General features: G+C 40.3%; 1 protein-coding gene across 4 annotated transcripts in view; it reads right to left on the bottom strand.

The window, feature by feature from the left end:
• LRP1B (LDL receptor related protein 1B) overlaps positions 1-21350 on the bottom strand; it is a 1445580-nt gene that overhangs the window by 920387 nt on the left and 503843 nt on the right. For all 4 annotated transcript variants that reach the window (XM_083153866.1, XM_083153869.1, XM_083153867.1 and 1 more), the window contains exon 4: positions 1494-1613. In XM_083153866.1, coding sequence (XP_083009992.1) covers positions 1494-1613 — 120 coding nt within the window. The remainder of the gene's footprint in view (positions 1-1493; positions 1614-21350) is intronic.

Here is a 21350-nt window from a genome sequence, read left to right as displayed (position 1 = left end):
CCATAAATGTTTCGAAACACAATACTTCAACAATAAAAATTCTAAAATTTGGGATACAGTGTCAGTTCATTGATTTACATTTGGATAATGTCATCTTTTCACGTTTTCACACATAAAGAGAAAAAAATTAAGTGTCAGGTCAGAAAAGAAACCAAACTAAATTTTGGACTATAACATGACAGAAGGTGCAGTTGGATACCTTACATCAGGCATGTCCAAACTGTGGCCCTCCAGCTGTTGTGAAACTACACATCCCAGCATGCCTTGCCATAGTTTTAGCATTCCCTAATAGCAAAACTGTGGCAAGGCATGATGGGACATGTGGTTTCACAACAGCTGGAGGGTCATAGTTTGGACATGTCTGCCTTACATCAACTTGTGAACATGCAAATGGAAAACAAACCAATGGCCACTGATAATATTTTATAACATCAGTGATATAAGTGCATTCAATGCCTTTGTCCTATGGACTTTGATTAACCCAAACTGAAACAATAAGAAACTTACAAAGAGGAAAATATTTTTGGAAGAGCTTGGAAAAACTCATCAAACCCCACATTTCCTCAAGACAATATATGCCACGGACAGTAGAGTCATGTAGAATTTTGATGATCATACAATCAACTACTCATGATCCTCAGGCAGGAACTACTGTGGGGAATGTTACAGCAATCAAACGTGCCAGATGCAAATTTTGTCCATCCAAAAATAATAATAAAATAAACTTGATATGTTTTAAGAGGAGTAAACACGTTACTAAATCTCATGTAACATATTATTGCCCAAATTGTGCAAAGCAGTAAAAACAGCTTTACATAAATATTTGTAATTTTTGTTTGTTTTGGTTTGTGTATCTGAATGTTTATTTACTCTATTAAAAGTTTGGGGAATATCCCTTGTTTTGAAAAGCATGTTATGAAACGGGTCGTATTGACCCAATCGGTGCATGAGTATAGTAGACCCAAGCAGGAGAGCATGGTTAATATTTAATCCATTTAACAAGGATCACAGATATACAATATATAATAGACATGTGATAAGTATATATGAGATTGGAATGAGAGAGAGAGAACGAGAGAGAGAGAGAGAGAGAACGAGAGAGAGAGAGAAAGAGAGAAAGCAGCATTGTTTGCTGCGTGTGCAGGACTCCTGGCTTCTGCTTGGTACCAGTTATGCAGCTATTTATAAAAGCTGTAAAATCAATGAAGGCATTTTATAGGGACTGATGCCTAGGTGTTAGATTTCTGAGCAGACTGCAGAGTCGTTTTTATTATTATTTCTGAATAGCTATTGCAGTCATCATAAATAGTCATGGCTGCATCAAATGTATGCAAATGTTCATGCTGAATTGTTCATAAAACGCGCAGGAGGGACGCCAGGATACACAGGCTTACACTTCCTTGTGATGCCATATGATGCCTTTAAATGCTAAACATGACTGTCTCTTTGGCACATTTTAAAGAGCAAGGTTATATCATATACTAGTCTCTTACCTAGGCAGGTTTTCCTGTCTTCTGCTAAATCATATCCTTCCCTACAGTAGCATTGCGTGCCATTTCTGCTGATTCCACATCGATACTGGCAGCTCTGTTTTTGACACGTTGATTGCAGCTCTAAAATAAAAAGTAAAAATATAAAATCAGGTATAATTTTCCAGCCATTTACCACAGTCAGAGTTGGGCAGAAAGTTTCAGAGGTTGCTGCGTTCTTTTGTAGGTTCCAAAAGTAAAAAAAAAAAAAGAGATTGCTTTCAGAATTATTCTCTTTCAAGTGTTACAGTCAGTGGCTGATTAACCAATAGTATGAATGGGCTGCAGCCCAGAGCGGCAGAACTGGGTTAGGAGGGGGGGTTGGGGTGCATTGCATGTGCACTGCAGGTGGGGCAGATTTAACATGTATAGAGAGTTAGATTTGTGTGAGTTATTTTGTTTCTGTGCAGGGTAAATAATGGCTGCATTTTTTTACACTGCAATTTAGATTCCAGTTTCAACACACCCCACCCAAATCTAACTCTCTCGGCACATGTTACATCTGCCCCCACCTGCAGTGCACATGGTTTTGCTTATTTTCCAAACAAATGTGTGCTGCAATCAGATCAGAATAAGGGCCATTGTGCTAAAGTGCCAGCTGGGCAGCCTAAAACCAATGTCTCCTTCACGTGTGTTTAGCAGCATTGCCAAGGGAGCTACAGTATATGTGTATTAGCCTAGGGCACCTGGAACCTTTAATCAGGCCCTGGTTACAGTCCAGACCTTGCAATTGAGTGGTGTTGTGTTGAAAGTAGAGATATGCATACACCAGCTATTGGCTTATAAGGGCAAAGTTCCTGGCATTAACACAAATGTATATAATAACATAACATTACTCTAAATATAAACACACAGACACAGCATTGGATTTAATTGAGCTATTTATTTCAATTAACAAGTAAACTTGAATGTTATGTGGTGATGTCAGCTGCCCGTCCCCAGCAGTGGTGTCACTGCCTAATTTCCATGGAAACATTTTCATGGAAACACCCATGAAAAGATGGGCGTTCCCGTGGGTGCAGCCCGTTGCCGCCACCCCATTCAACCCCCCCCCCCCCCGCCCGCACTGGTGGGTGCGAACAGGACGGCGACCATGGAGGGTTCGCCATGACTGCTCACATCGAGCGTATGCACAGAAATGCGCATAAAGAAAATATTGCTCCCCCCCATTGGAATGCGCAGGGGAACTTAGCAACCAGAATAACCTCCCAAGTGTATTAGGCCATATAATGTCAATAGTCTTTTCAGATCAGCTCTGAAACACATAAAATAATTACTGTAGGTCAGTATGAGTCAAGGACTAGCTTCATAGTGTTTGGCAACACTGACATTCCTAGTCTGAAGAAATGTGGTTGTTTGAGACAGTGTTTGACAATGAAATGGTGATTTGCTGTAGTCAAAGCATTTTCCAAAACTGGTCTAAAAAAAACTGAACCACCAAACAATTTTGTAGTAGACTCTTGATACAATGAATGTGAGCCTGAATTTATTAAGCAGGTGTAAATTCAGTTTTAGGTGCCTATAGCATACATAAAGGTGAATAGAATGTTTTTCCTTAAGCTGATACTGTACAAACATTATGTTTTCCTGCACCACCAGTTATTAGATTTGTAATATCTGTAGAGGAGGCCCCAAACTAAAATCTACAGATAAAAATAGACATGAGGGCAGATGGATTAAGCTTGAAGAAGTGATAAAGTGGAAGGTGATAATGCAGCAGCAAATCAGCCCCTGTCAAGTTACTGTCTGGCTTTGAAAAATGACAGTAAGAAGCTGACTAGCTTGTGCCTTATCCAGTGCCGGTGTAAGCTTTCTCGGCACCCTAGGCAAAAAATCAACCTACTGCCCCCTCAGGTACGTTACTCCCAGAGGCATGGTGTCGCCTGCCTCTTGACTAACAGCACTGGAGTAGCACCTGTATGTACATCAGCACCTGTCTGGTTCACAGCGGGATCCTAGTGTGACCACTGCTCTTCCTCTGCAGTGCACCCACATAGTTAACTGGCTCTATACCAGAATTCAGACTCTGTGGTGCCCCCCAGAGCCTGGCACCCTAGGCAGCTGCCTAGTGGTAGAGCCGGCCCTGGCCTTATCACTTCTCCAGACTCAACACATCTGGCCCAAAGTCAATTCCTGTTGTGTGTTGCATTAGAAAACAACGACACGTTAATTAAAACATCAAGCATTTATGTAAAAAATATTATGACAACCCAATTAAAAGGATCCTCTTTTAAACAAAATATAAAACTATGCATTCTAGGGGGAAAAATACATTCATTTATATCTATAACTTGATTGCTACATTGTTTTCATGCTATATTTCTTCCCGTTATTGGGAGATTACCATAACTGTGTTAAACACTGTTTCTCATACAATTACAATGATTATCATTTAATGCAGGCTATGTTATAGAAATCTAAGGGGATCATAGATAACAAGTTATTTATATATATATATATATATATATATATATATATATCGCGCCAATTATGGAGTTAGGGTAAAACTTTGTGTTTCTTGTGTGTGATTAATTATATTCACAAAGGAAACAATGTTATGATACCTGGTGTGCAGTGGAATAGCAATGGCACCCACAGACCAAGCGGTGGCCACTGGTACAAGCATGAAACCCCTAACAATGAGCATGTTGGTAAAAATGATAAGTAATGTATGGGGGGGGGGGGGGGGGGGGTGCCACAAGCTTTTTTGACTGGGGGCACAAAATTTGTAGATATAACACTGACAGTAAGTTGGATTTAGTTGCAAAAAGATATATCTGTACATAATATATCGTTATGTTTGTTCAAAGACAAGCAACCTGTACTTAATATTTCTCATTGCTATGTTTTCACAGCGATAAAAATCTTTTCAAATGTACACTATAGCATAACTGCAGTTCCACTGGCTCCTCTGTGTTGTATAGAGATACAGTATGATGTGCCCTCAAACCCTTTGACTGGTGTTGATTTAAGCAATTTGGATAAATGATAGCCTCTAAGGGGGTTATTCCAGGGACGTGCAGTCAGGGGAGGCAGGGGAGGCAGAGCCTTCCCTGTCATAATGATTAAAATAATAAAAAGAAGATATTTATATATCTTCTTTTATTATTTTCATCATTTCTCCCTCTCCAGCTGCCTCCCACCCTCTTACACTGCTGCATGTGAGGGTGGGAGGCAGCGGGAGAGGTGCCTCCCGCTGTTAACATTGAAACTCCGGGCAGCGTGGGGCGGGAAGGGGTGGGCAGGGGGGCAGGGTGCAGCAATGGGCTGTAAAAGCCCATTGAATATGAATGGGGAAGCGGCATTCAAACTGGTGCCGCAATGACAGGGGCACCAGTATAAACACACGCCCCCAGATGTGATTGGGCCAGCAGATCCAGTGCTGGATCCGCTGTCCAATCACACATGCAGGAACCGTGAGAGGATGCAGCAGCAGCGTGGGCAGCGGGGAGTCCGGCGCCTGCTGGGAGACTGCCGCTGTCACTCACCGCTGTGGAGAGGACCGGCCCCCGTCACCGCCGAGAAGATGACAGGTGAGTCCGCCGGGTGGTGGGAGGGCAGGTGGGGCGCGCATGTACCGGCGGCGGGTGGCCGCTGCATACCTATGTATGTATGCAGTGACGTGCGGTGAGGTCAGTGCCTCCCCAGGCAATGACCTCACCGCACGTCACTGGGTTATTCTGATTCAATCTGAAAGGCACAATCACTCTCTAATGGTCAAACCATAGATTTGGGTGGGGGGTGTACTTCAAACTGGTATCTATTTTGCAGTGTAACAATAAATCAGCCAGTATTTACCCTGCACAGAAACAATAAAACACCCAAGCTTACATTTCTCTGCACATGCTACATCAGCCCCACCTGCAGTGCATATGGTTTTGTCCATTAGAGAGTGATAGTGCCTTTTAGAATCAGAAAGTTTCAGTGAATCAGAATAACCCCCTAAGTGTATTACAGCAACTAAAAGTGTTTAAAGTATTTTTGGTGTACATTTAAGTACCTCAATAGTCAGATTTAATTGAGTATACAAAAATTTGTAAAATGTTGGGGGAAAAAACACTTGCAACTCCTATCAGTACAACACACATCAGGGGCCAAATGTAATAGGGTGAGGGTTTCAGAAAGTGAGAGATTTTGGGAGAGTTTTCCCATGTTTTTTAAAGCAGCAATCAATTACACTGCAAAACCAGGTTGATTTTGCCATGTAATTGATTGCTGCTTTAAAAAACATGGGAAAACTCTCCCAAAATCTCTCACTTTCTGAAACCCTCACCCTATTACATTTGGCCCCATATGTATTTATTGGCCACATTTAAAAAAGCTGTAAATACATTATTATTCATTGTGAGGGGTGTCCAAAGGTACAATGGGTTTCATAGCTCCCAACTGTCCCGAATACAAATGGAACTTCCCAGTTTTTGGGGACATCCCCATGTCCCTCCCATGGCTGGCAGTGTCCCACGGTGGGGGGGGGCAGTTTGGAGTCCCCCTGTCAAATGCTGCCCAGCACTAAATAGACACAGCATCTATTCCCGCAGCCAGAGGGGCTGAGGGGCATGGCTAGAGGCTCACAGAGGCCATGCCCCCACAGCATCAAAAGGGGGTGTGGCCTCAAAAGGAGACATTCTTAAAGCCACGCCCCCTAATTTCGCCTTTGTCCCTCCCTGCTGGACCTAAAAGTTGGGAGGTATAGAGTTTTAACAATTTCCTTAAAATAATGATTTTCCCCCTAGATTTCACCTATTGTAAACTGAATTAAATAGCAAAAAAATCACAACTATGTATTTTAACATTGATTAAGCAATTATTGGCTAATGAGCCCCCTAGTTTTATCACTTGTATAAAGATCACTTATGCATTCTTAAGCTGTAAAATAACCCCACACTGTACAGTAAATTCCCGCATGTAGTAGAAATCCCATTGGGTTTCTGTGACCTGCATAAATGAAAGTTTAATATTAAACTATATTATAATACTATATATATGATCCAATTATTAATTTTAAGACTGCCATACAGTAGCTTACAGTTCTTAGTGCATTATCCTTTATACTGTATTACTTCCTTCTGCAAAAAGTTACAATTAAAGCATTGATTATTGCAGCTTGTTGCATGCTTAACACCTTGCATCACTTATTACAGTAATTATTAGATAGATGGATGGATAAAGTTGTGTCAATTAAAAAAAATAATGTATAAGAACACTATAGTAAATAAAAAATAATCTCAGATACTAATGTACTGTATTGCTTGTCTTTCATAAAATGTTTTCACTTTCAGATAAAATGCTTGAATTAAACATCTCTTCAAGTAAATCACATTGAGAAAATAGAATCTTTTGTAGAATATCCCATCCATTAAACCACATTTCTTAAATCAATATCCTTTCCTTCTAAAAACACTTGAACGAGATGGAGATAAAAAAAAACATAAATAAAAAATCAATATATATAAAAGTGCTAAAATAATCTTTGTCAAAATGATGATAAATAGACACTAGACTAAATACAATTTGTTTAGCTGAGAGCAGAACATATAAATTCTTTAGAGGTAAAATTGTATTTCCCATTGGAGTCAATGATCTAAGATAAAAACAAGAATTCTCAGCAAAAATTAATTACCTTGAAATAAATTAAAAGAAAAAAGTTGGACAAAGTATCTTCATTATTTGGCTAAACAACAAATATTGCTATAATTGGATGTGGCAGCTTTGTATCCCAATGCTATTCCAGAACTGAAGTCTAAAATTTCAGCCTGTGCGATTGCATCAATTCATAAGCTGTAGATCTTTTCCACTATTCATATCTATGTGACAGGAACAGTTGGGATATATTTTGTGTCTTCTATACAGGGGAGAGTTAAAGTAATTGATCACATTCTAGAGGAACAAATCAACCTGCGAAAGACACTCCTCTGAAAATAAATCAACATCTTTTTTTAACTCCGGAGATGTACAAAAACCCTTATACAAACTTTTGGTATTCTATGAAAATTAGGGTATATAGATGTGGCTTATTTTCAACTCATTTTTATTTGAACATAAAATATTTGTCATATACCAAAATCAATCCATTCCAATATCGATAAGAACTGAAAATGGAAAAGATAAAGTAAAATGCAAACTCTCTCTGACTCAAAAATATTAGCAATGACGTCACTTTTTAAAAATACCCAATCACATTTTTGTATTTTCTATATCTGTATAGCATACAAACTATTAGTAACTATGAGTAGTCTACAAATAGCATTATTCAATAAATATTCTGCATGGATACAAGTGATACTACTCCGTCTTTTTTATTTCTCAATGTTTTTTATGTTTGGGCATAGGATTCCCAACTCTACGGGCCCCCTGAGACATTTAGCATATTAATAATAACAGATTACATGCTTCAGTGCTATCTCTGGTTCCTAGTGAATGAACAGGCTGCCTTCATTGTATGTAGATGTGGATTGGGATTTTTTGAATTGCATTTATTTTATGTTTCATAGAAATAAAATAATTTCCAAGAGATGCTCTTTCTTTCAAAATAGTGTGCATACTAAAGAAGGAGTGATGATGATAGCATTGACATTCAGAAAATCATTACAGTTCGAGGATTCTTTGAAAACAGACAATACAAAGGAAGAAATATGCTCTTGGTTTATGCCAATGTAACAAATGTAACACAAATCTGACACCTTCACTTCCTCTTGATGATTGTATTATAGAATAAAAGGTGTCGGTAATTTTATGAATGAAGATGATGATTTTTGATCTACAGTATTTCCAAAGTCAAAAGCTTAAAGTTTAATTAGAATTTCACTTATTTTGTTTCAATAGACAGACAAAATAAAAGTTTTCATATGCAGATTGAGTTACTGCCTTTTGTGAGTTTCACAAATATCTTTTTTTAAAAATCCATGTTTTCATTTCTCATGCTCACACAGAAGAATAATTTCCCCAATACATAATAAGGGACATTCCGAAAAATTACAAAAAACAGTTAACGATTATGTACACTGACAAATGTGTATATGTTTACTATATATTATATATATATATATATATATATATATATATATATATTATCCTTCAAAATAGAAATCAAAAGAATGCATGTAAGGACTAATTTAATTACTTTCTCACAGTCTGATACCATTATTGGTTTGTTTAAATATAAACAATTTACATCCCGATAAAATAGGGATACTTGAGATGCAGGCTTAGATGGCAGGCAATCCTTTGAGCAGGCTTCCAAATATTTCCAATTTTAAAGGAAAGTTTGGGTCAGCTGGTACAGGGGAAGGGGGTGGAGTTTGAACACATTGCTCAACAAGCTAATTAATGGTGGGGGAAGTTGCAGGCTCCCAGTCACAAAAACTATTTACAATGCAAACTGTTCTTTAAATGAAAAGCATCAGATGTTAAAAAATGGGATTCATGTACCTGTAAATAGGAGATGAGATGGTTTTAAAACTTCACTCCAATCATAACTTATGCTTCAGATGACATACTTGAGATGCAGGCTTAGATGGCAGGCACTGATGTACCTGAAGTATAACAGTATTGAGCTAATTTAATAATATATTGGAGTATTTACAAGAGGTGTTCTTGATATTGCACTGAACATGGCCCAATAGTGTTTCCTACAGCAACAGCCAAGGTTCAAAGGTTCTACAGTGACGTAGTGTTCCAGCTTAATACATCTAAATGTCACTTTTCTTCCTTGTATTTGGGGTTTCTCTGTTCACCTGCCATGCTGCAACAGGAAGAACCGGAATTAAGGGACCAAGTACAAATCCACACACCACCACTGGAAGGAGTCCCCACTACTGGAATGAGTCACACTTGTTTTTAGAGCAAAAACATGTAATATACAGTTCACACACATACTTAAGTTTAACATCTCTGCATTAGTCCCTAAGTATAGTCTAAGGGATAGTATAATAAGTGTAGTCGAAGTCTAATTATAGTCTAAGGGATAGTATAATAAGTATAATCTGATGGATAGTATAATAAGCATAGTCTAAGTCTAAGTATAGTCTAAGGGATAGTATAATAAGTATAGTCTAAGTATAGTCTAAGTAAAAGTATAAGTATAGTCTTATGGTGTGTACACACGGTGAGATTCCCTTGCTATTCGACTTAAGATTCGAGTGCTATGCAATCTTTGCTATCTCTGTACTTTTAACATACAATTCATACAATCAGCATTAGATTTGCACTATATAGTCATTCCTGCCCTGTCTATCTGGGTTTCGATTAGTGGTGTCACGGGAGCGCGCATCGGTAAAAAAACACCTGTGAGATCTGCATGCGATCTGCTTACGATCAGCATACGATCAGCATGCGATTTTGACTATATATTCAAAATCGAATGTCCAATCTCACAGTGTATACACAGCATAAGTATAGTCTAAGGCAGTGGTCTCCAACCTTTTTTGGGTCGGGAGCTACTCGCGACAAAATAAACCGCCCGAAGAGCTACTAAAGTAAAAATTTTTAAAAAATCTGCATAATATCCAAAAAAATGCCCTTTACACATAATGCCACAAACCGTAATGCCCCTGACACATTATGCCACACACTGCAATGCCCCAGACACAATATGCCACACACTGCAATGTCCAATATGTCACAAACATACCTCCCAACACTGGAGGTAGAGGAGAAGAGACATCTGCGCGTGCCGAAGGCACGCGCCAAAAATCAGCAGCATAGAGGGTTCAGCTACTACCGTGGAACTCCTGCGAGGCTACATCCCCCATTTTTTCCGCTATGGGGGCATGGTCAGCTCTCTAAGAGCTGTAGCCACATGGGGTGCGGCCATGGAAAATGGGGATGTGATACACATATGCCCTCAATAGTGCAGTGCCAGATACACATAACCCCAATAGTGCAATCCGTGATACCCATTATAAATATGCCCCGCACCATGATGCTCCATTATACAAATGCCCCACACGTGATACTCCATTATACATATGCCACACCGTGATGCCCATTATACATATGCCCCACACCGTGATGCTCCATTATACATATGCCACAATGTGAAGCTCCATTATACAAATGCCCCACAGCATGATACTCCATTATACATATGCCACACCGTGATGCTCCATTAATCATATGCCACACACCGTGATGCTCATTAAACATATGCCACACACATGATGCCACACACATGATGCCCATTATACAAATGCCCCACAGCGTGAAGCTCATTATTAATGAGCATCAAGGTGTGGGGCATTTGTATAATGGGCAACATGTGTGTGGCATCATGTGTGTGGCATATGCCCCACACACCTTGATGATTATTAATTAATGAGCATCAAGGTGTGGGGCATATGTTTAATGGGTATCATTTGTGTGGCATATGTTTAATGACTCATTAAACATATGCCACACACATGATGCCCATTATACCTCAAGCAGTGAAAACAGAATGCAGGCTGGAGTCACCCCTAATGAATTGCGCACACACAGTTTACAATTTTTTTTTACCTAACGCAGGAGTTAAGCAGGGCTGTGGCGTCGATAAGAAAGTGCGGCATGTTGCGCGAATTCTATACACTGGGGACGTCAGGAGGTCACTTCCAACAAGTGAGGAACGCGACATGAAGTCACTTTCTGACCTCCTGCCGCCAAGCGAGGATGCACTACGCGGCAGGAGGTCACTGCCGCCAAGTCAGGTCCAGAAACGCGGCATTAAGTCCCTTTTTGACCTCCTGCCGTCAAGCATGGAACCGCTATGCGGCAGGAGGTCACTGGCAGCCCTGAAACATGCCGAGCTACTGGAAAACACCCGGCGAGCTACCCGTCGCTCTCAAGCGATGGGTTGGCGAACGCTTGTCTAAGGGATAATATAATACAGTAAGTATAGTATAAGGCTAAGTATAGTCTAATGAATAGTATAATAAGTACAGTCTAAGTATAGTCTAGCAGTGTTTTTCAACCACTTTGTCGATGCACACTAGTGTGCCTTGAGCTGTTCTCAAGTGTGCCCCCAGATCTAGAGATGCCCAAAGCAGTTTACAGCCACCACCAGTTCAACTGTTATTTACTGGTCTCTTCTTTTCATGTAAAGAGCCATTGTATTCTATATTTGTTACCTGTGGGGTCCAGTGTGATTGTTTTTTTATATGGGGCCAATAGGTTTGTTTTTTCCTGTGGGGGGCCAATATGGTTTGCCCTGTGGGGATCTCATGGTGTGCCTTGGAAATTTTTAAATCTTATTTAGTGTGCCGCAAGGTAAAAAGGTTGAAAGTCACTGGTCTAAGGGATAGTATAAGTATAGTCTAAGGTATAGTATAATACAGTAAGTGTAGTCTAAGTATAGTCTAAGGGATAGTATAAGTATAGTCTAAGGTATAGTATAATACAGTAAGTATAGTCCAAGTATAGTCTAAGGGATAGTATAATACAGTAAGTATAGTCTAAGTATAGTCTAATGGATAGTATAATAAATATAGTCTAAGTATAAGTATAGTTTAAGGGATAGAATAATAAGTATAGTCTAAGGGATTCATAAAACACCACTAATATCCCTCTATACTGGCATTTCTGCCCCCAAAATATACTTCTTTTGATATTGGAATTTCCTTTATGTCACATGTTGTCTTGCATTTAACACTTGACTAATTTTCCAAGCTGCATATTTTTAGAGTTCCTTTAGAAACAGAACTGTATATTCAACTGACATCAATTTATTTCCCCCCAGGTAGGTGTACTGTGTACAGCAAGCACCTGCTTTCTTGCACAACGCAGACAAATTATAGGCACCAGCTGTGTAACCATCTCTGACTCCTAAATAAAAGCAATTACAATTGCCAATTGGAATGCTGTGGCTAAAAGTAATTGTATGTGCCTTGCCATTTTGCCTTTGGTTATGTACATATATAGCAAGTCATTTTTAATGGAGCAGAATATTTAACTCATCATGTGCTAATGCTATCTTGAGTTAACGTGCTATAGAAATTAGGGCCATACATTTATACAGCTTTAAAGGATATATTTCATAAGCTTCACTTTTGTAGAGCACAAAATTATATTTGACGCCTTTCAATTATTTGTATATTAAAATTTGTACAATTTATATTTCATGTTTATGATATACTACTTAATTAACATTAAACACAAAGTTATTTTTACATGGGTGAGTGTTCAAGTGTTCTTCTTATCCTACAGTCAAGGTTGCCATTCTGTTAGCATAATTATCAGTCACAATACACCCAAGCAACTAGGATCCATGAATACAATACAATCCATGAATTTCAACTTCCACTATAACAATATGGTAATCTCCAGTGGCTCTTTCCACACTTGGCTGCACACCATAGCCTACTTATCTGGTGGAATTTGTCCTTACAAACTTGGCACAGATTTCCTCATACTTTATTGTTTTAAATAGAAGGTACTCTTTACCTAGAAGGGCGCCCATCGCGACCATCGAATGCACTAAAAATCGGGTGCGACGCGATGCCCGCGATGGCCGCGATTTCCCATAGGGACCAATGTTAAAAATGAGATTGGACCCGATTTTAGTGTTCAATGCCTCAATGCCCGCGATTTTTACATAGGAAACAATGTCAAATGGGCCACAGAGCCCTAATAGTCACCGTGAACTCTAAAATGGCCCCTACAATTGTTAACGCCACCCCACGATCAACGTGAACCCGAAGCGTGGCGAGCGCAGCGAGCCCGCGAGGGGCGTCGGTACGCGTCCTCCGACCTTTTCATGCCCTACTATCCACGTCGGCGTGGAGTTGAGAATAGAATAGTGTGGCGAGCGCAGCGAGCCACCGAGCCCGAAGCGTGGCGAGCGCAGCGAGCCCCGCGAGGGGACGCTGATACCTTCACAGTTATACGCGTCCCCTCGCGGGCTTCACAGGTGTCCGTGGCGAAAAGCGGACACCTGTGAAGCCCGCGAGGGGACGCGTTTACCTGTGAAGGTATCCGCGTCCCCTCGCGGGGCTCGCTGCGCTCGCCACGCTTTGGGCTCGGTGGCTCGTTGCGCTCGCCACACTATTCTATTCTCAACTCCACGCCGACGTGGATAGTAGGGCATGAAAAGGTCGGAGGACGCGTACCGCCGCCCCTCGCGGGCTCGCTGCGCTCGCCACGCTTTGGGTTCACGTTGATCGTGGGTTGGCGTTAACAATTGTGGGGGCCATTTCAGAGTTCACGGTGACTATTAGGGCTCTGTGGCCCATTTAACATTGATTCCTATTGCCAAATCGCGGGCATTGAGGCATTTAACATTAAAATCGCGGTCAATCACCGTTTTTAACATTGATCCCTATGGGAAAATCGCGGTCATCGCGGGCACCCGATTTTAATGTACCCGCGATTTACCCGCGATGCCCGCAATGGCCGCGATTTTTTACCCCCGACGCCCGCGATTCCAATCGCAGGCGCCCTTCTAGGTATAGAGTACCAAATAGAATTTCTAAGCATGTCCTGATACAACACACAGCAGAATATGCTGGCTTTCCTAGATCCAGCATGGTTCACAGACTATAAATCCTTTGAAATGCAAATGTAAATCCGGTGAGAAATGGCCTAATCGTATGTGTAATTTCATCATTGCAGAATCCCAACAGCTTTGTTTGCAGTCACCTGTATGTACATAACTCACAAATAGTCGGACAGTTATTATTTTACCATTGGTAAAAGACAACTGGATTAGAGATAATAGTTTCAATGAAGAAGACTAAGCGGGTATGATTAAGTATTTAACTTGCTGTAAGCTGCATCAGTTGAGAATTGAGTATGAGAGCAATTCAGTATTGGCCCTATGAAGGGACAATTTGCTCTGAAAACCAGCTACCTCAGAGAGATCTCATAGACTGCTAATGAAGCAGCAGAGTTACATAGTGCTGGCTGACCATGCACGTAAAATAGGAGCTCAACCATATGCATGCAAGGCACACAGTGTGGAGGTGGTGGAGGGATCTGTTCAGAACCATCTTCACAATCCTTGGCCTCCATCCCATAGGATGGAGCACAGGGCTCTTGGTTTTCAGTGATTGCTAAACTCAAGGCGGCCCCACCTATTTAGCAGCTACTGAGTGTGACTGAAAGTGGTAACTTGTTTTAAAACAAAATTATGGCTATTCAGGATCATTAACAATTTTCAATTTTTATAGTGGATATAATTTCAGTATCTGTCAGTTGTCTTCACCATGACGAACGTGTTCCCCTTAAGCTACAAAATTGTATTTGACATATCATGAAAACCTTAACAGCACCCACGGATAGCTGAAGAGAATAGGGTCTGTCTGCAGTCTCCGTGTAGGCTGCCTTCTCTATGGCAGCAGATGCAGCTTTTCTCCAGAGTCTACCCTGCATGCACAGATCTCTGGGAACATGGTGCTCATGCCTCATTCCCTGGGACGTGCAAATCAATGTAAAAATGGTCAAGCACTCTTTCCCGGAGATTTGTGTCTGCACCACTGCCTGCCACAGGACTCTTGAGAGGGAGTACCCCAAATACTGCAGCATGGATGACATGCTGGTAGCATTTGGGGGCAGCGTCAAGAAGATAAAAATAAATGGTGGTGTGTCTGTCCAATTTTCTGGGTGTACCAAAATCAGTGGCTGCATCCTTTCCTGGCCCTAGCTGGGTGATTAAACATGACATCCTAAATAATCTGAGGGTTAAGATGGCCATAAATCTACAGATTTATTGTCCGATCTGGCTGGTTGGAACAAAAACCTGGAAATGGATGAGAGCAAATGACAGGTGACCATTTACTTTGAAATACTGCAAAAATACTGCCAAAAACTGTCATTCAGATATTACCAGGTTTTTGTTCCAACCAGCCAGATCTGACAAACAATTTGTAGATGTATGGCCAACTTTATTCAGATGTATGATGGTCCTACAATTGACCCAATTGGTTTACAAAACCCTACAGTGGATTTTTTTTTACTCAAATCTTTCAATCAGGCCCACAGAAACCAATCAGAATCTACTTCTTTTTTTTTTTAGCACCTTCTAGAAGATAATATATATACTCTGTTTATTTGCTATGAGCAACATTCTATCTTCAATAGAACTCTCCATCTGAGTAAATTTACCACTCTGTATTTTTAATAATGGTTCTTATTTTCCGTTATGAGACTCAAAATAAGGTTTGCTTTCCTATTTTATATGCAAGAGAGTAAATACAATTTCCCTTTTCCATATTGTCTCTTTCCCTTTAGCACAATCACAGATTGTTTTTTATTTTACCATGATATTTTAACAATACATGGTTCACTTGGTTGACAGGAAAGGGTAGTTTGATTGATCGATGGAAACTGCAGATTCACTATTGTACAGCTGGTTTCCCACATGTATCAGTTTCTTGGCTTTTTTTCCATATTAGCTGGGAAATATGATTAACATATAATAATCTTTCATCAAAAATTACAGTAATCTGTTTCCAAATAGAAAAAAACAATAAGAATATAACAAATCAAATGCTAAAACTTAGCCAAAAAAATGGTTTTAAATCACTAAAATAACTGAATACATTAAAATATTCAATATTATTTAACAAAGAAAATGTAAATTATAGACTGTGTAGGCTGAAGTATTATTTAAACTATTTCTCTCAATACAAGAATTTTGCCATGTAGTATTTTGTATATACTGTACTTGCAGGCCTTTATAATATGGACACATTCTAATCACTAAAACACTCATGAAATGTGTGAGGTTAATCCATTCATTATACAAAATAAGTTTATTTCAGTGCGATACCGTAACACCTGTTCTAAGCAGATACTTAACCACTTGTAAGATTGATGAATCAAGTAGTGAAAAGAGTGGAGAAGTTGCCCGTAGCCAACAATCCGCTTTGAAGAAGCATTTGTTACTTACACCATATAAATTGGTAGGATGATGCTGATTGGTTTATTGGGCAACTGCTCCACTGGTCCACTTCTCCACTCTTTTCACTGCTAGATACATAAACACATTGTTTGCTGTGGTCAGAAACCCAGGTGTGGTCATTAAGGGCCAGATGTATCAAACTTCAAAAAGTGATACACTGGTTAGTGATAAACAGCATCCAATCAGCTCCTAACTATCATGTAACAGGCTGAGTTTGAAAAATTGACAGGTACGAGCTAATTGGCTTGATACATCTGGCCCTTAGTAAGATTATTAGAGCATTTTATCCCAGAACTGCATCCTTATATATTAGTCAAAATTGTCACAGGTTCAATTTACTGGTCAGTGGGTAGAACCACTACATTTTCAGTACTGTCCAGTAAAAGTTTTACCTAGATCAGATAATTCTCATACATACATTCTCTAATGCTTAGACAGACCCAAACTAAACACTAATCACACCAGTGAACATGGGTCCCTACAATGGCATTCACCTGGTGGGCTCTTCATTATTTACAGTTTCTTATACAGTGTAGTGCAGCATATTCCTTTGCACTTCATGCCCAGGTCGGGGGTGGGGGTGGGGGTGGGGGAGTCTGAGGATGCACATGTGCATTAGAAGAGGACATGCTACCTCTATTTTTAAAATAGCAATGTGATGATTATGTACAGCCTGCAGCTAATGTATTATGCAGTGCACTCTTTGCTGATGCACAATGGATGCAACTCTTTTACTTTTGGCTGCAGTGCATCACAAACTGCCCCAGTGCATCACAAACTGCCCCACCCACTCACAGATGCCACCAAGCATTGAGACTCACTTGCAGATGGTGAGGCTCCTCTATTTAAATTGTGGACTCTACTGCAGCCCAACATCTGGAGCAGCCACTGGATGCAGCGGTCTCTTATGGACAATGACCCTGCCCAACAGGGGCGTAGCTAAGGGTTCATGGGCCCTGGTGCGAAAGGTCAGCTTGGGGCCCCCCTACATACAACAAAATTGTAGATCCGCAATAGTTTATTCCTAAATGTATTAAAAACCCACAAACATTAAAATCAGACTTATCCCTCAATGCCCTGAACATTTATTTACATTATACGGAGTAAGTAGATGCAGAATATTTGGAAGCCCTCTTAAGAAAAACCCAAGAAACATGTTATCTACACTTACAGTCCATGTCATTGAAATCTGACGCTTTTCTCCTGTACACTTCCCAAACTGCAGCTTTCACTGACCTAAAGTTGTAGTCACAAAGTAGGCCATGCCAAACCAAGAACCTGAACTGGTAAGATTGTACCACCCTGAACAATGTGAAGCTTATGATGAAGACAAACAAACATATGAGAGTAAGGTGAGTGAGGTTGATGATAGTTATTATACTAACTGCCCTCCAGGTGAGAGGAGACTTACGTGTAGGCGGCGGCGGCACACACGCGAATACGCAGCGCGGCAGCGGCGACTGTCCTTCCTCCAACACCGCTCTGACTGCAGCCGTGTCCCGTCCCCAGCCGCAGGCAGCCAATAGGAAGGGGACCCCTTGCCGCGTGACGTCAGCGCGACGCACGCGGGCCCGCAAAGCACCACTGGGAACGGGTGCTGTTCGCTTCCCTCTTCCAGAACGGCCGGACAGTGGCGGGGGTTGGGCCCCCTGGCTCAGGGGCCCGGTCGCATCTGCGACCGCTGTGACCCCTGTAGCTACGCCACTGCTGCCCAATATGGGACAGGTGCACAAGAAACATTCCCCTACTGTACCCAGGAATAAGATTGGAACCAGAATATGTTCTTTACAAATATAGATAACGTTTCTTATTCTCCACAATAACACATTTTTATGTATTAGAAGATTTTAATAAATGCTGCATTTACTGAATAAAACATTCTGCTCTTTCCAAATAAATACTCTTGTGAACTTGAATTGTTCTGAACATACTGTATTGTTTTCGAACACATTTCTCATAACTATACAAAAGTAGCTTGAAGAATAAATAGATATTTACAGAAGTAAGATATGCCGTAGTATTCATGTCTCCTGTCTAATGAGAGACATTTATTTCATAATAAAAAAAACACAAATAAACCTTTGAAAGAATAGCGCACACAATATACTTTATGGAACAATGTCGCAAGTTATTATGTGGGAAAGCAAATAGCATGACCTATTCAGTGGTAGCAATAACATTCTGTGTCAGTTCCTTGTATGTCGTCTATACTCTTAGGAATTTGATTGTGTATTGGAATTAGATGGGGCATGGAGACGGAGAGCTGACATAACTGTAGCGTTTGTTCCCAAGTAACCTGCATGAAAGATGAGCCATTTGTTCTAAAACTTAAAAGGAGTTATGTCTAGGCTGGTAGATACTAAACTTTTTTAACTGATTTTGAATCAATGTATAATGCGCTAGTATAGCAGCCTGAGGTCCCACTACCAATTAAATGAAACACAACTTCAATTTTTGAATTATAAGCACCAGAGGAACACTTCCATATCTTGTTTTGCTACTAGATACTAGTCCAAGAAAAAGATGCTACAACAGTATATAGAACAATGGCCAATACAATATGAGATTCTTTAGTGATGCAGGTGACAGTATTGCACATTATTTTCTGGGGCAACTATAAGATAGGTATTAGATAGAAAAGCTTATGAAGGATATGTGGGTGGTTATATTTTTTTTGCAGATTAATTTTTATTGACAATTTGAAAAAGTCAAGCATCAAAACAAGCCATAATAATGTTAATAATGTTAACAAAATTGGGTTCATGTAAAAATACATAGTAAAGCAAATAAAAATCAAGTACGGTAAATTACATTACTTCAATAGTGAAGAAAATACTAAATAAAAAAAATCTTTTTTATCTTGATCAGCATGCTAAACCCAGAGCCTGGACACCCTGCACTTGGACATCCAATCTGTATATACTCCCTGTGACCGGACCAGCTTCCACAACCATCCCTACAGCCAAAATCATCGGGACAATACAAAACAAGGACACCAGGTAGAGCACCATAAAACAACAGGCGCTCCCTGGGTTGGAGACAAGCATCTCTCCCGAATAAATCCGCTTTGCATATTGGCTTCTCTAAATGGGACAAGAACACGGAAGCAATCTATAGGAACGGACACAGGACACTACACATCCAAACTGTGGGTGACTATCCATGCTCTCAATATTATTTTTTTACTCATTTTTTTTGTGGTACCATTAATTTTTTATGGGATATCCAATGATTGATTATATCATTTTTTTTTTTTAAATACCTATATTTTAATAAATATTGCTTATTATTATCTATACCTGTTGCATGATCTTAGATAAGGGGGTTTCTTGCACAGGCTGCTAGAGCTTCATTGGACACTCTTAAAGCATGGGACAAATTCTCCAGACTTATGCTGTTAAATCTGCGATCACCCAATGTGTCTTTATTAGGCCTCTTCTCTTTGATCCCCAACCTGAACCTGTCCCCATGGTACGACAAGGGCATTAAAAGGATCAGTGACCTTCATTCTGGCGATGTTCTTATGTCCTTCTCTCAATTACAAGCTTCCTTCTCCCTCCCCGCTGCTGATTTTTACAAGTTTTTACAAGTTAGACACTGGTTACAGTCATACCCTCTCCTGTTTGACCCCTCCAGCAGAGTGCCCCCCCATATCCTTTCATGCCTTTCATCTGCTTATCGAAAGGGAGGCATCTCCTTTTGGTACTCCCTGCTAGTAGCCTCTACGCAACCTGATAAAACACAGCCGCACTTAAACTGGGAACAGGATTTAAACTTTTGCTTAGAAGCTAAAGAATGGTCTAACCTGTTCGCATCTGTCTTTAAAATGTCCAAATGTATTTCCCATGTCGAAATGTATATGAAACTATTCTACTGCATATATCTAACCCCCGCTAAGCTACACAAATTCTGGCCAGCTCAGTCTAACCTGTGCTGGCGAGGATGTGGATCGGTGGGGGATATTATCCACATTTTTTGGTCTTGCCCTCGTATCCGCTCCCTATGGGGCTGGGTTGAAGACCTAATACTGAAGGTAACGGGCCTCCGTATCTCCTTGTCCCCACCAGTAGCACTCCTACATATTTTTCCAGAATGTATTCCTATTCATAATAGATACCTTATCACTCATATGTTTATCGCCACCAAAATTCACCAAAATAGCACAATTCTGGAAGCACCCTCTCCCACCCCCAGAGGACCTAATCATAGCTAAGCTTACCCACAATTGTACTATGGAAACCTTATATAGCCGTTACTCCCCCCCCCCCTATTCCTCAATCCTACTGAAATGGTCTGATTGGCGGGAGTTCCTCTCTGTGAGTCCACAAAACTCACCCCCGGGTAGGTGGACTCCTCTCTGTACTTACCCTTTTGGTGTTCTGCCTTTTTTCCTCTCTGTCCCCCCCCCCCCCATGTTTTAAAAACCTAATAAAAATTATTGTTAAAAGATAAGAGGGTTTCAACCCTCCTATTTTCTTTGTTTTATCTCTGTTTACAATTGTAAAGCCCAACGGAATCTGCTGTGCTATATAAGAAACTGCAAATAAATAAATATCGAAAAAGAAAGAGACTGATAGGTAAGAGGAATCAACAAGATCAAAAACAAAGAAAGGAAAAAGGAAAAGGGATTCTCCCCTCACTCCATGCAAAACCAAACAAAATAGCTGAGTTGGTATCTAAGTGGGAATATAGCTAACAGTGAGGATGTTGATGTGTATTAAACACCCAATTATTCAGGGATTTGTAGTGGTCAGATTCTTTATAGACCAACCACGGGTAGCACATTGCCTAAACTCATGCCTTTTCAAATCTTAAGTTAAGACAAGGTCATGCATGACCATGTAGTGATCTAAGTGGGCACACCATTCTTTCATACTAGGAACAACACTGGATTTACAATGAACTGGAATGAGTGGGTGATTATATTTTATACTGAATACAACAGGCAACCA

Source organism: Crinia signifera, chromosome 7 (genome assembly GCF_055691185.1).
Source record: "Crinia signifera chromosome 7, ASM5569118v1, whole genome shotgun sequence".
Taxonomy (NCBI): domain Eukaryota; kingdom Metazoa; phylum Chordata; class Amphibia; order Anura; family Myobatrachidae; genus Crinia; species Crinia signifera.
This window is presented reverse-complemented; position numbering and strand designations above follow the sequence as displayed.